We start from the raw sequence: 13,800 nt of genomic DNA, 5'->3' as shown, positions 1-13,800 counted from the left end.
AGATATTCTTTCCTACTTCGCTGAAGATTAATTGCCCGTATAGGCGTGGGTTCACTTCTGGGTTTTCTATTCTGTTCCATTGATCTACGTGTCTGTTTTTGTGCCAGTACCATACTGTCTTGATCAGTACAGCTTTGTTATACAGCTTGGAGGCCAGAATTGTGATGCCTCCAGCATTGCTTTGTTTTTTTACGCTTGCTTTGGCTATCCAGGGTCTTTTGTGGTTCCATACAAATTTTAGGCTTGTTCTAGCTGTGAAAATGTTGATATTTTGATAGGCATTGCATTAAATGTGTAGATTGCTTTAGGTAATATGGACATTTTAACAATGTTTGTTCTTCCAATCCATGAGCATGGAATGTTTTTCCATTTCTTTGGGTCTTTAATTGCTTTCAGTTGTTTTATGGTTTTCAGAGTACAGATCTTTTACCTCTTTGGTTACGTTTATTCCTAGGTATCTTATGGCTCTTGATGCAATGGTAAATGGGATCAATTCCTTGATTCTCTTTCTGCTGCTTCATTATTGGTGTATACAAATGCAACAGATTTCTACACGTAGCTATTGTATCCTGCAACTTTACTGAATTTGTATATCAGCAATTTTTTGGTCAGCCCAACAAGTCTTAAAACCAAAATCTGAAAGGATCAAGTTGTTTCCAAGTAACTAAACTGCATTCCAGAACAAAGCTCAAGAATATTTATAGGAATACAAAAATATCTAACACCCAACACAGTCAAAATGATGATGCCTGGCATCCAATAAAAACTACCAAACATGCAAAGAAATACCAGATGTTAGAATTAGCCACAGATGTTAAAAGTTATAATTGTAGGGGCACCTGGGTGGCTCAGTGGGTTAAGCCCCTGCCTTTGGCTCAGGTCCTGATCTCAGGGTCCTGGGATGGAGCCCCACATTGGGCTCTCTGCTCAGCAGGGAGTCTGCTTCCCCCTCTCTCTGCCTGCCTCTCTGCCTACTTGTGATCTCTCTGTCAAATAAATAAATAAAATCTTTTTTAAAAAGTTATAATTGTATTTAAGATATTCAAAACCTTAGAGACATAGATTTTTTTAAAGATGCAAGCCAAACATCTAGAGATGAAAACTATAATGTCCGAGCTGAAGATATCCAGGATGAGATTAACAGTGTATCCATATAGTAAAATACTATTCAGCAATGAAAAGGGACAAATGATGGATGTATATTGATGAATCTCAGAATAACTGGACTGAGTGAACGAATGCAGATAAAAAAGATAGCATGCTGTTTAAATCCTTTTACATGAAATTCTAGAGGATGCAAAATAATCTATAGTTAGAGAAATGTAGGATCAATGATTACCAGGTAGGGGGGGCAAGAGGAAGGAATTCATTTCCAAAGGGCACAAGGACACTTTTGAGGGTGATAGTTATGTTTGCTGTTTTTATTTTTATGGTGATTTCACAGGTATACAGACATAGATGTCAAAACTTACCAATTTGTACACTTTAAATATATGTGGCTTATTGTATGTTGATTTTAATTCAGCAAAGCTTTAGTTTTTAAAGACTGAAGAGATATGCATGTATTTAAAAAGACACTGCCCAACTTGGGACATAGAGGACTCATAAATAAAACCACATTTTTAAATATTTAAATTTTTGTAAAATTTAAAGAAATGGTAAGATGTTTACATCTGTAATTTTTATTACATCTAAGCCTATAGTGTCTACGGACTGCATCTATTGTATAGTATCTATAGCATCTAGAATCGTAACTAAAACTTGGTTTGAGGGCTCTTTCGTTTTTTAGCAGTACATGGAAGATGTCCCCCCATATTTTCCCCCATATTTTCATGGTTCTTTTCATTAAACCCTAAGAGCTAGGAAGCACAAGGTCAATCTCAATTATCATTTTTTCCAACACTTACTTTACATATTAAGAAAACTCTACACATTTTTCTTAAAGATTTTTTTTTTTTAATTTATTTGACAGAGAGAGATCACAAGTAGGCAGAGAGGCAGGCAGAGAGAGAGAGGAGGAAGCGGGCTCCCCACCAAGGAGAGAGCCCGATGCGGGGCTCGATCCCAGGACCCTGGGATCATGACCTGAGCCGAAGGCAGAGGCTTTAACCCTCTGAGTCACCCAGGTGCCCCTCTACACATTTTTCTTAAGCATAAGTGAGTGACTGTACCCTTACTCCCGATACCCTTCTCCGTCTGATATGTGGTCTCAGCTGAAAAACTCTCTCATGAAAAAGCTGAAAAACTCTGCTTATGACTCAAGGGCTTTAATTCAGTTCCTGTTGACCTGCTTCATTAGAGACACAGTGCTGTGATGCCTGCCCATTCTATTTGGGAATGAACTAATTTGTGTCTTCTCTTGTTCCCTGTCTGTCCCGACTGTGCCCAGTTTGACGCTGACCGAGACGAGGATGAGGTGTTCTATGACATCAGCATGGCAGTTGACAGCAAGTTATTTCCAAACAAAGAAGCTGCGGCAGGTAAGTCACTGTGTCCTTCGGGCCACCGTATGGCCTGACCACCTGCCAAGTGTCTGGAGCTTTGTAATATCGAAGCACAGCAATCTGCTGTAAGGCTTTAAGGATGACACTATCCTCAGAGCTTTATACTTTCTGGTTTAAAAATAAAGGTACAAAACAAAATAGAAAAGAAGGACTCTCCATCTGGCCCTTATAGTTAATGGTTTTTTTTTTTTTTTTTTTTTTTTTTTTGACAGACAGATATCACAAGTAGGCAGAGAGGCAGGCAGAGAGAGAGAGGAGGAAGCAGGCTCCCTGTTGAGCAGAGAGCCCAATGTGGGGCTCGATCCCAGGACTGAGCCACCCGGGCACCCCATAGTTAATGTTTTTCCTCCAGTCATTGCACATGTAAATTAGCAGGCAGTCCCAGTGTAACATAGGACGTCTGTTACTATAATTGAAAAAACCGAATCTAGCCCATTCTTTGTGCAACAATTAAAAGTTACAGTTCCTCCAGGACTCCTTAACTCTATTTGTCTCTGCCTCACCCCCTTGGGAAAAGCCTCCCCTTCTGTCAGAGAGCTACTCCTATCCCAACCCACAGCTCCCATGTTGGCTCTGTGCCTTCCCTTCCTAAGCGCACACACCTAGAAGTTGGACGTTGTGGCAGTGCGGGGCTATCACACTCCCTTCTGTAGGCAGTACTCACAGTTCTGTCCTTGACCCTTTTCTCACTCTCTTTGACTGTCTGACTCTGTTCAACTCATTGTTCCTCGTGATCTCAGCTATCAGCTGCATGCGGCTGACTCTCAAACCTTCATCCCAGTCCTGACCTTTCTTCTCAGTAATGGCGTCAGTGGGTAAAGACCAAAAGAGCTCTGGACTGTAAGGAAAAAGATTAAACACTTAAAATGTTCAACCATATTTGATTTGAAGCACCCTAAGAGTAGCTTCAAAGAAAGGCAGAATAAAAAGAAAGGCAAGGATGTAGTCTTTCTGGGCAGCCCCACCGTGAACAGATAATAATGTACACTCACCTGCCTGGTTGTCCAGTGATAGTTACAATAAGATGGCCTACAGCTGGGAAAGAAGGAATACTGAGAAGCTTGTGTGATCATATAAACCAGAGTCCTGCTGCTCCGGAAAATGCTATGACACCTGGGCGTTGTAGGTCAATCTTTTATTTAGAACATTTACTCAGACGTCTACCAACAAATATCTAATTGTTAGGTGTCCTCAGTTTGCCCACACAGTGGAGTAGAGGAGCTGATTTAAGCTCCCCCTTGTATTTTTTTCTAATTTTTAAAAAATGTTAATTCCAGTATAGTTAACATATACAGTGTGATATTAGTATCAGTGTACAATAAAGGGATTCAGTAATTCCATGCATGACTCAGTGCTCATCATGATAAGTGTATTCTTAATCCCCTTCATCTCTTTCACCCATCCCCCACCCACCTCCCGTCTGGTTACCTTCAGTTTGTTCTCTACGGTTAAGGGTCTGTTTCTTGGTTTGTCTCTCTTTTTTTCTTTTGTTCATTTGTTTTCTTTCTTAAATTCCACATGTGAGTGAAATCGTATGGTATTTGTCTTTCTCTAACCGACTCATTTCAGTCAGCATTATACCCTCCAGATCCATCCATGTTGTTGCAAATGGCAAGATTTCATTCCCTTTTTATGGCTGTATATATTCCATTGTACATATAAACCACATCTTTTTTTTTTTTAAACAGACTTTTTTTTTTAAACCTCCCATTCGTTTATTTGACAGAGAGAGAGACACAGCGAGAGAGCGAACACAAGCAGGGGGAGTGAGAGAGGGAGAAGCAGGCTTCCCAATGAGCAGGGAGCCGATGCGGGGCTCAATCCCAGGATCCTGGGATCATGACCTGAGTCGAAGGCTCAACGACTGAGCCACCCAGGCGCCCAGTGTTTTTGTATTCTTTGGGTAAATACTCAGTAGAGGAATTACTGGATGATATGGTAGTTCTATTTTCAATTCTTTGAGAAACCTCCATGCTGTTTTCCACAGTGACTGCGGCCGTTTCCATTCCCACCGACAGTGGGAGGGTTCCTTTTTCTCCATATCCTTAAAGCTGCCTTCTTTAGAACACTTGACCCTCTACTTCGTGGCTCCTTAATGGCATTTCTCCAAGGCGGCCTTATCCTGTAGCCACGCAGCAGCGCTAGCCTCCAAGCTCGTGGGCAAACTGCGTGTGGGCAGGTGCGGTATCCTCAGTGTGCTCAGCACCTGCCCCGTAGCGGAGGTTTCCGGGGAACTCGTCTTTCCTCTCTATATCTCCAGACTTTTGAAGAGCAGAGTCGGCTCACAATCTCAGCTCCCACAAGCTCCCCTCCACGCCTCAGAAGCCTGAAAGCGGAGTTCTGTCCCAGCCTTAAAATAAGCCTGGTCTATCTATAACAGCTCTTGGTTGAGGAAGTGAGAAGGGGGGACTATGGTAAACCAGAAACACGTGGTGCTGCCCCTACAGGAGGCAGCCCCTTGGAAGCCCCATGTTATGGTTGCCATTAAGGAACGGGCCAATGGTTGCTGGATCTTTCTCTGTTTCAACAGAAAATAGAGCCTGCATCTGTAGGTGAAATCCTCAGGCTTGTAAATGCTGCTCACTCACCCAGTCAAACAAGCCAGGTCCGTGGCCCCTGCTCTGTGAATTGCTAGCCCCCAGGTTTTGTCCCTCAACTTTTCCCTTCTATCTGGTCCCTCTCTGCAGAATCTCAGCCACCCTACAGCTCCCACATCACTTCATGGCTTTCCATTCTTCTTTCAAATTTTTTAAATAAAAATTGGTCATGGGGGCGCCTGAGTGGCTCAGTGGGTTAAGCCTCTGCCTTCGGCTCAGGTCATGATCTCAGGGTCCTGGGATCGAACCCCACACCGGGCTCTCTGCTCAGCAGGGAGCCTACTTCCTCCTCTCTCTCTGCCTGCCTCTCTGCCTACTTGTGATCTCTGTCAAATAAATAAATAATCTTTAAAAAAATTTGATCATGATGATCTGGCATGCATATACATAGCGAAATGACTACTAAAGTTAAGATAAGTAGTATATCTTCTCTTCATCCAGTCACCATTTTTCTGTATTTAACGAGAGCACCAGAAATATATTCTCTTAGCAAATTTCCGGTACTTTTTTTTTTTTTTTTAGATTTTATTTATTTATTTGACAGAGAAAGAGGGAATACAAGCATGGGTAGTGGGCAGAGGGAGACGCAGGCTTCCCGCCAAGCAGGAAGCCCAATGCGGGGCTTGATCCCAGGACCCTGGGATAATGACCTGAGCTGAAGGCCAATGCTTAACGACTGAGCCACCCAGGTGCCCCAAATTTCCAGTACTTAAGACAATGTTATTAACTATAGTCATCAGGCTGTACATTACATCCCTAGAATTGCTCATCCCACGTAATGCAACTTTGTATCCTTTGGCCAGCATCTTCCGGTTTCCCCCACCCCCATGCCTTGACAACCATTGCTCTCCTCTCTGCTTCAGTGAATTTGTTTTTAGACCCCACCCTATCAGTGAGGTCATGCAGTTTTTCTCTCTTAAGGGAGCCAGGCAAAAATGTCCCTATCCTCACGGCCCATGCCAATCATCATTCCTCTGGAACACCGTGGGAGTGCAGTCCCTGTTCTTTATCCCCACTGACTTGTCAGGGCTTTGTTATTCTTAGCCAGCCTTTGACCTCATCCCTGGTCTCTTACCTCATCCCTAGCCTCTCCCATCCATTCGGAATCCTGTTGCTGTCATGGGCTCCTCGTCCAAAGCAGCTCTGACTACCCTGCCTCCCCAACAAAACGAAACAAAGCAAAACCTTCAATGACTCCCTGCAGGCTGAGCCCCAGTGTCCTTACCATGACAGAAATACTCTTAGCTTTGCTGCAGTGGTCCTCCTCCTGCCCCGGCATTGCCTCCCCCTACTCCCAAAACCCCAACCAGCTTCCTCCAGCTCCAAGAACGTCCCAGGCACCTTCCTGCCTCTGGCCATTTGCACGAGTTACTTGGTATCCCTGCCCCCGTGTGCATCCTCTCTACTCTCTCACCCCCTAGACCCTCCTTCAGCCGGCAAGATCCTATTTCATATCTTAGTTTAAACGTGATTTTCCTCAGGAGGCATTCTCAGCCTCCCTCCCAGACTAGATTAGACTTCAGCACAGTTCCCTTATTTTTCCTTCAGGGTGTTTATCACACTTGTGATCATATAATCCGGTATAGGACTGTTTGTTAAAAATCTATTTCCGTTATTAGAGTGCAAGACTTTATGAAGATGGAAAATGTGTGTGTGTGTGTGTGCGCGCGTATGTGTATGTGTGTTTGATACGCAGTGTGAATCTCATTAGAGATACCACAGAAGCCCCCTTTCACCCAGCTGGTCACCTCAGCCGGGCCACTTGTCTGAGTATGTGGACTCATAGCCTCTCCTCCTCTCTTCTGGTCTCTTTGACCTCTCTCTTTTCCTTCCTCCCCCTCCCCTGTCATGGAGTAACTGGAAAATCACTCCTGCCGGCTTGCCCCAAACAGTTCCAACTCCAGATCCTTTGAGGAGCTCACCTTCTAGTCCCAAATACCTTCCAGATATTTTTTCAAAGAAATGCAGTGCTCTTCAAAGGAATTCTAATGCAAACTTCCGTAACAATTTCCATGCCTGTTGGAATAAGAGCTGGGCTCTCCGTGCCTGACGCCTGAGGCACGCAGAAGAATTTCAGGTTTGTGGAGTGAATGGAGAAGATCAAGAACTGCAAAAGCAAGATGTCTGTGTCCTTTTATTCTTTTTTCAGTCATCCAGCATGTATGTATGTATCAAATGCATAGAATTTCTAAGTTTTGTTCTTAAATTTAGAGATCTAAATTAAATTTAGATGAAATACAACGCCACCTAAAGCTGCTTACAGTGGAGCCGAAGAGACAGGACAAGAGAAAGCCTGCCTTGGGGACGGCGGGTGGGGGGCACCGATGATGTTAGAGGGGCTTTATCTATAGGTCCCCTTCACAGCCCAAGAAGCTCTGCCTTGCAGGAGTGCCCCTCGATTTGGGACTCAAGCGGGAGGAGCACCTTCCTTAAACTTCAGAGTAAAGATCCATGAGAAGGAGAAAAGTCTGTGACATTGTCCCAGAAGGCAATATGGTTAGCTTTCCAGTACCTCTTAGGCCAATTTGTATCATCTTCCCTCTTAAATTTAGGGAGACAACCTGAAAATAATCTTTCCGAAGATGATCCTACATCCGAAATGGGTGACGCTGTGTGCTCCCTGCGGGATTCTATTTCAGCTCTGTATCTACAGAAAGAATATTTTGAAATCTGAAAGAAGTCGAGAAATTCAAAATAGGGGGAAGTGAAAGCTATCACTTTCACAAAATGCCCTAATTTTGCTGTCCCTTTTGAATTATGAGATCATTGCAGGTGTTTTATGCATTAAATGGTTCAATGAAAGAAGGCAAAAATGTGTACATATATCTACATTTACCTCCTTCTTCTGTATGTCAAACATTAGACTATTATTAAAGGTCCCATTTTCAGCAAACCGAGCAACCAATGCTAAAAGAACATGAAAGCTATTCAGTCACTATCTGAGCCGATAATGACAGCCATTGTCTAGTGCTTCCTATGATTTATTAGTATTGTTGCCAGGAGCAACAATGTGTCAAGAAATTCCATCCCTTAATGATACAATAAAATTTCTGCTGAAAGCATTTTATTAGGAAAGCCAGTCTCTTCTTTGTAAGCACAAGTTTTTTTTTTAAAAGGTTTTTTTCCCCCTTAAACAAAGATCTCTTCATTCAACCATTGCTGGAGATAGTTTTCTAACACTCTTGTTCCAGTTTAAATATTAACATGTAATTATCTGTTAACCAGGTTGTTTAAGAGCTCTTCAAAATTTGTACTTTTTTAAAACAACTGAAAGAACAGTTTCTAATTAAATAAAATAAGTAGGACACAGGAAAAGAGGCTATATGTTTAATAGGCCTTTGTGTTCAGATCACATTGCTCATTTCACATGAATCACTCCAAATACAGTGGAGACGAGGGTATCGTTTGACTCCAAGTACCTATCACCACTCCTATGAGTCCGTGGTGGGTAATATCCATATTATGGAAACAATAAAAGCTTTTATTGATATAGACGGTGATGCTGTCTATATCAGCCACTCAGAAAGGAGCATCAGTTGTCCCAGAGTGGAGTGGAACTCCTTGATTGCAATTCTGGTTCTCCCATGTTCACAGCCACGTGGTGACTTGCCTCATCACCAGCCATCCACTGTTACTCATTTTCTGAGAATGTGGAAGAGACGGCAGACTCCACCAAGTCCCGTCCCATAGGGTACTGTGAGAGCGATCATATTCGTAAAGCTGTTTGGACCGCCCCTGCTGAAACTTCGGAGTAGGCAAGATATGTTGGGAGCTATGACTTCTGTCTTTGATCTCACTTTCTGTAGGACCTAGGCCAAGTTATTTGACTTCTGAAAAGCTCATCTTCTTCTTTTCTAAAATTGGGGGTGGGGGGGTGGTGGTATTCTATGAAATACTGATCCTAAAACTTCCCATGATTCTATAATGGAAAAATGCATGTTTACTTCTGACATCTTGACTGCCCCACAATACATAAGGGCAAACTGATCCAAAATGGGCTTCAAGACAATCAAATATTTTGGCTCTCAGATACACCTTATAAAATTTCTTATTTAAAATATAGCAAAAGCATAAAGATAGAAGAATTACATATAATGGCACTACTTTGTAGAATTAGACATAAAATTAGAGTTTCCATATGACCGCTCTAGTCTCACTTTGTTAATAGCATATGGTGCGTTGTCTTGCCCACTCCTTTCTGGCAACCACCTTATCAGCAATGGACTTGGCAAGGGCTGCTCTCACGATGTGATGGCATCACCCACACTGTGCTCTGACCGCCTCTGGCAACCCCACAGTTACTCACTTCTCCAAAATTCTTTGATGGGTCAAGTATCTTTTCTCTGAAAAATCTTTTCTTTTAAGATTTTATTTATTTATTTGAGAGAGAGTGAGAGAGAGCATGAGAAGAGAGAAAGTCAGAGGGAGGAGCAGACTCCCGGCAGAGGTGGGAGCCCGATGCAGGACTCAGTCCCGGGACTCCGGGACTTGACCCCCGGGACACCTGAGCAGAAGGCAGTGGCTTAACCAGCTGAGTCACCCAGGCGCCCCTCCACTCTGAAAAATCTTATTGTCCTTAAAAAAAAAGGGCAAAGATACACAAAAACAAGGTTGTGACTGCTTAGTACTTAGACAGTATGACAATGGGCAAGTCCTTAGTTGATTTGATAAACAGTGGGGGTAATCAGGAGCGGGAAAAAAAATAACAGGAGAAGAGATGAGAAAAGACTGTGTGAGGACAAACCTTGAAACTCTCTTTGGAAGAAAGGATGAAAGTGGCGTCTCTGGGAGAGCTCTCTATCTGAAAAGCCATGTGAGATGCTTGACGTTTCAAATGTTCATTAAACATGAGTCAGTGTGTCTTCTGACCAAGAATTATTTGCAAGGACAGGTCTACAGTGAAATGTGGAGTGGTTTGTTTCTTCACAAGGACATACAGCATTTTATGGGCAGCACTGAATTCTGTCTTTCTGGCTAGTTAGGGGATATGTATTTCCTGGGGGGAAAGAGTCATTAAAGAGGATGATAAATCAGTTGTGCTTCAGGAGCCCCATTATGAAAATTACCAGTTTAAGTTTGAGCCATGAGGATTAATGGGTAAGCAAATTAATGTAACCTGTAGTACCTAGGATGGGGGAAAACTCCCTATTAATAACTTCAGTTAACCTGACGTTTTTCATCATCAGAGACTAAGGTGACCCAAAGCCTGGAGGAAAAACTTGTCAGGTTTTCATGGAAGGAACAAACTCAGCCCCACTTATTTCTGGAACTTCCTTGCTCTTCTCCCACTCCACAATTTGCTCATGGTGTTCGCTCTATCTCCTTTACTGCTACACACCCCAAAACTGCTTCCCCTGCTGGACCATCCTTACTCACCCTCAAAATTCAGGCTCATAGATTTATTCCTTGTGATTAGTTCTTACTTCCATCATCACCTCCACTTCTAGTTGGAATTAGAAGCTCTATTTTTTTTTTTAAGATTTTGTTTAATTATTTGACAGAGTAGCCAGAGAGGCAGGCAGAGAGAGAGAGAGAGAGAGAGCAGGGAAGCAGGCTGTCCACTGAGCAGAGAGCCCAATGTGGGGCTCGATCCCAGGACCCTGAGATCATGACCTGTGCCAAAGGCAGAGGCTTTAACGCACTGAGCCACCCAGGTGCCCCAACTTAGAAGGTCTTCATTTTGGTTTCTGAACCTTGCTGTTGACAAATCAGTCTCCTCCACGGGACTGTCTTCTTCTTAAGCCAGGAAACAGTGTCTAGAATATCTATATTTTCTATCTAGGAGCCCAAACATGGTGCCCAGCAGAGGAGAAGAGTCTAAAAATGTTTGTGAATTTAATGTAACCATAAGAAGATACGGAAACCTAGTGGGAGATAGTTTTCTATAGAACTATGCACAGCCTTCATCAGGTCTTCTTTTCTTTCCTCTTAGGTTCGAGTGACCTTGATCCTTCAATGATGTTGGACACTGGAGAGACCATTGATACAGGCTCTGACTATGAAGATCAGGTAACTGAAGTCTAAAAATATCTCTCTATTGAGATGTTTTTAATTTTAAACTTTGTGTTTTATGAAAATTAGGATTATAAATCACTTTTGAGGTGTTTACAGGTAACAGCATATTCCATGATAAATCATACTAACCTACAACTTCAGCCCCCCTCCCCTTCCCCATAGTGTCAAAACAGCAATTAATTAAGGAAAGATTTGTGGTTTGAGTTACATGAGAAGGAAGTGAGGTTATGTGAGGTTCTCTCGTGCAAGAATTTGCCTGTCTCCTCGATCCCTTTCCAATCAGGAACTAACAGTATTTACTGAGTACTAGCTACAGGCTCTGGATTCTGCTTTTCTATTTCTAACCTTTGAAAAGGACTAATGACCAACAACAACACAGCCAAGAAGTCAAATATATTTTCTATTTTAATAAAACCAGAGAAATTTATCTGGGTCATTTTCCTCTCAGCGGAAGAACTCTCCCTCCTGCTGTATTTTAATAATCCAAAATAGTTGGAAAATGATCTAACTCTCTAATTAGGCTTTTTGTTTAAAAAGAGGGTAATGTCTGAAACTTCCTTCTACTGCTCATCAGTACTCCTCTTCGATGGCTGAAAGTCGAGTGAGCATGAGGGCTTTTCCCCCCATCTTCAACGTATATATGCCACGAATAAAGCAGATAGATCTAACGAGTGTCCAAATGTAATGGCTGGCTATGCATTTCATATTCATATTCAGAAGATATTTTCAAGGGACATCTTGGTGGCTCAGTTGGTTAAGCATCTGCCTTCAGCTCAGGTCATTCTATGGGGTCCTGCGATGGTCCCATGTAGGGCTATGCACTCAGTCTTCTTCTTCCTCTCCCTCTGCCCCTCTACCCCGCTGGTGCTCTCTCTCATGCATGCGCTCTCACTCTCTCTCGCTCTCTCAAATAAATAATAAAATCATTTAAAAAAACAAAGAATCCATTTTCATGAGCACTAGGTTCTTTCTTTTATATTAAATAGCAAAGAGAAAATATTGACAAGTGATATAATAGGTACTGTGTATTTATAATATTTTTAGCATTTATTAACACTTAATACATACCGAGCATTGTGCCAAGTTCCTTAGTTTTATTCTCTCACTAATCCCTTACAACAGCTCTAGGAAATAGGAATTATTATCTTTATTTTATAGATAAGAAAATAAAGACTCAAAGAGTAATTTGCCCACAGTTAAAAATAGTTTCACAGTGGGGAAGTGAACTTAGGGCACATTTCCTCACATCTGCGCCATACTGCCTCCTAACTCAGCCTCCAAGGATAGGCCACTCAGTGATAGATTTTAGGAGCCTTTTCAGTTGCTCATTCCCAAGACCCTAGGAGAGGCAAATTCCAAACATCACTACTGAAGGGGAGCTCATGATCCAAAATTACAGGCTGCATAAAGACATGGACCATTACCGGATAACCAGCTGATTCAAAAAATGGAAGGTTTCACACCCCAAGAACTAGAGCGAACAAGAAAGTCTGAAAGAAATTCCAATATAGAAATACTTAAAATATTCAAGAAGATAAAAGGAAGATAAACCATGAAACAAGTACAGAAAAGAATGGGAAGGAAGAGGCAAGAAGGAAAAGGAAAGAAATAGAAATTCTAGGCACAAAAAATACTGTCATTGAAATAAAAATTCCATTAACAGTTGGAATAGCAGACTAGACACAGCTGAAGAAACTAAATGACAGAACTGAGGAAATCGCCTTAGAATAAACCAGAAAGCTAAACAGTTGTCAAATGTAAGAAACAATTCAGGAGTCACTGAGGATAGATTGATTGGGCCAACATACTCGAAAAAGAGTTCCAGGAGGAAATAGAGAAGGGATGGAGCAGAGGCTCCCTTTTATTTATTCTTTGATTTGTTTTTTTATTTTAACAGATAATAGTTGAGAATTTTGCAGAGATGAGAAACAACACAAGTCCCCAGATTGAAGGAGCACATCCAGTTCTGAGCAGGATAAAAACAATGAAAACAAAACTCTTCCCTATTCTTTTTTTTCAATTAGTCATTTAACAAACACTAATTGAGCCCCTACTGTATGCCAGATACTGTGTAGGTACTTGAAATGTGTAATTGTAAAAAATGCGCAAGAAGTTTACATTCTAGTGGAGAAGACAGATACTAAATAATCAACGTGATAAATGAGTAAATTCTCTAGATGTCAGAAGTGGTGAGTCCTATGAGAAAAGGAAACGTAGAATAAGGTAAGAGGATTAGGAGTGCTGGGGTCAGGATAGTATTAAATAGGATGGCCTCATTAAAGAGGGACGACCTGGCAGGGACTTGGCATATAATGTGAAATTTAGAACACCGAAGACAAAATAAAATACCAAAAGTCAAAAGGCATTACCTATAAAGGAACAGCAATTTTGGTGACAGCAGAGTAAAAAAAGGCAAGAGCTTGCATTTCTCGAGCACCCGTTATAAGCCAAACACTGTGTGTTATGGTGTACGTGCATTACTGCTAATCCTTCCAAAAACTCAAGAAGGTAGCTCCATGTATCCCCAGTTTACAGCAGAGGACACAGAAGCTCATGGAAGTTAAGACGCCTCCCAAGACAACCCAGCTAGTGAGCTAGGGAGTCAGGAGACAGACTTTGATCGGCTTGGCACCAAAATCTAGTTTTTCCTTTTACCGTTCACAGTAAAGCCTCTGTCCGGGTCG

The 13,800-nt window shown here is 42.0% G+C and overlaps 1 protein-coding gene across 2 annotated transcripts in view; it reads left to right on the top strand.

Moving 5' to 3' along the window:
• AK5 (adenylate kinase 5) overlaps positions 1-13,800 on the top strand; it is a 239,145-nt gene that overhangs the window by 122,470 nt on the left and 102,875 nt on the right. For both annotated transcript variants that reach the window (XM_046020688.1, XM_046020677.1), the window contains exons 7-8: positions 2,390-2,480; positions 11,034-11,110. In XM_046020688.1, coding sequence (XP_045876644.1) covers positions 2,390-2,480; positions 11,034-11,110 — 168 coding nt within the window. The remainder of the gene's footprint in view (positions 1-2,389; positions 2,481-11,033; positions 11,111-13,800) is intronic.

Source organism: Meles meles, chromosome 1 (genome assembly GCF_922984935.1).
Source record: "Meles meles chromosome 1, mMelMel3.1 paternal haplotype, whole genome shotgun sequence".
In the NCBI taxonomy this organism is placed as follows: domain Eukaryota; kingdom Metazoa; phylum Chordata; class Mammalia; order Carnivora; family Mustelidae; genus Meles; species Meles meles.
This window is presented reverse-complemented; position numbering and strand designations above follow the sequence as displayed.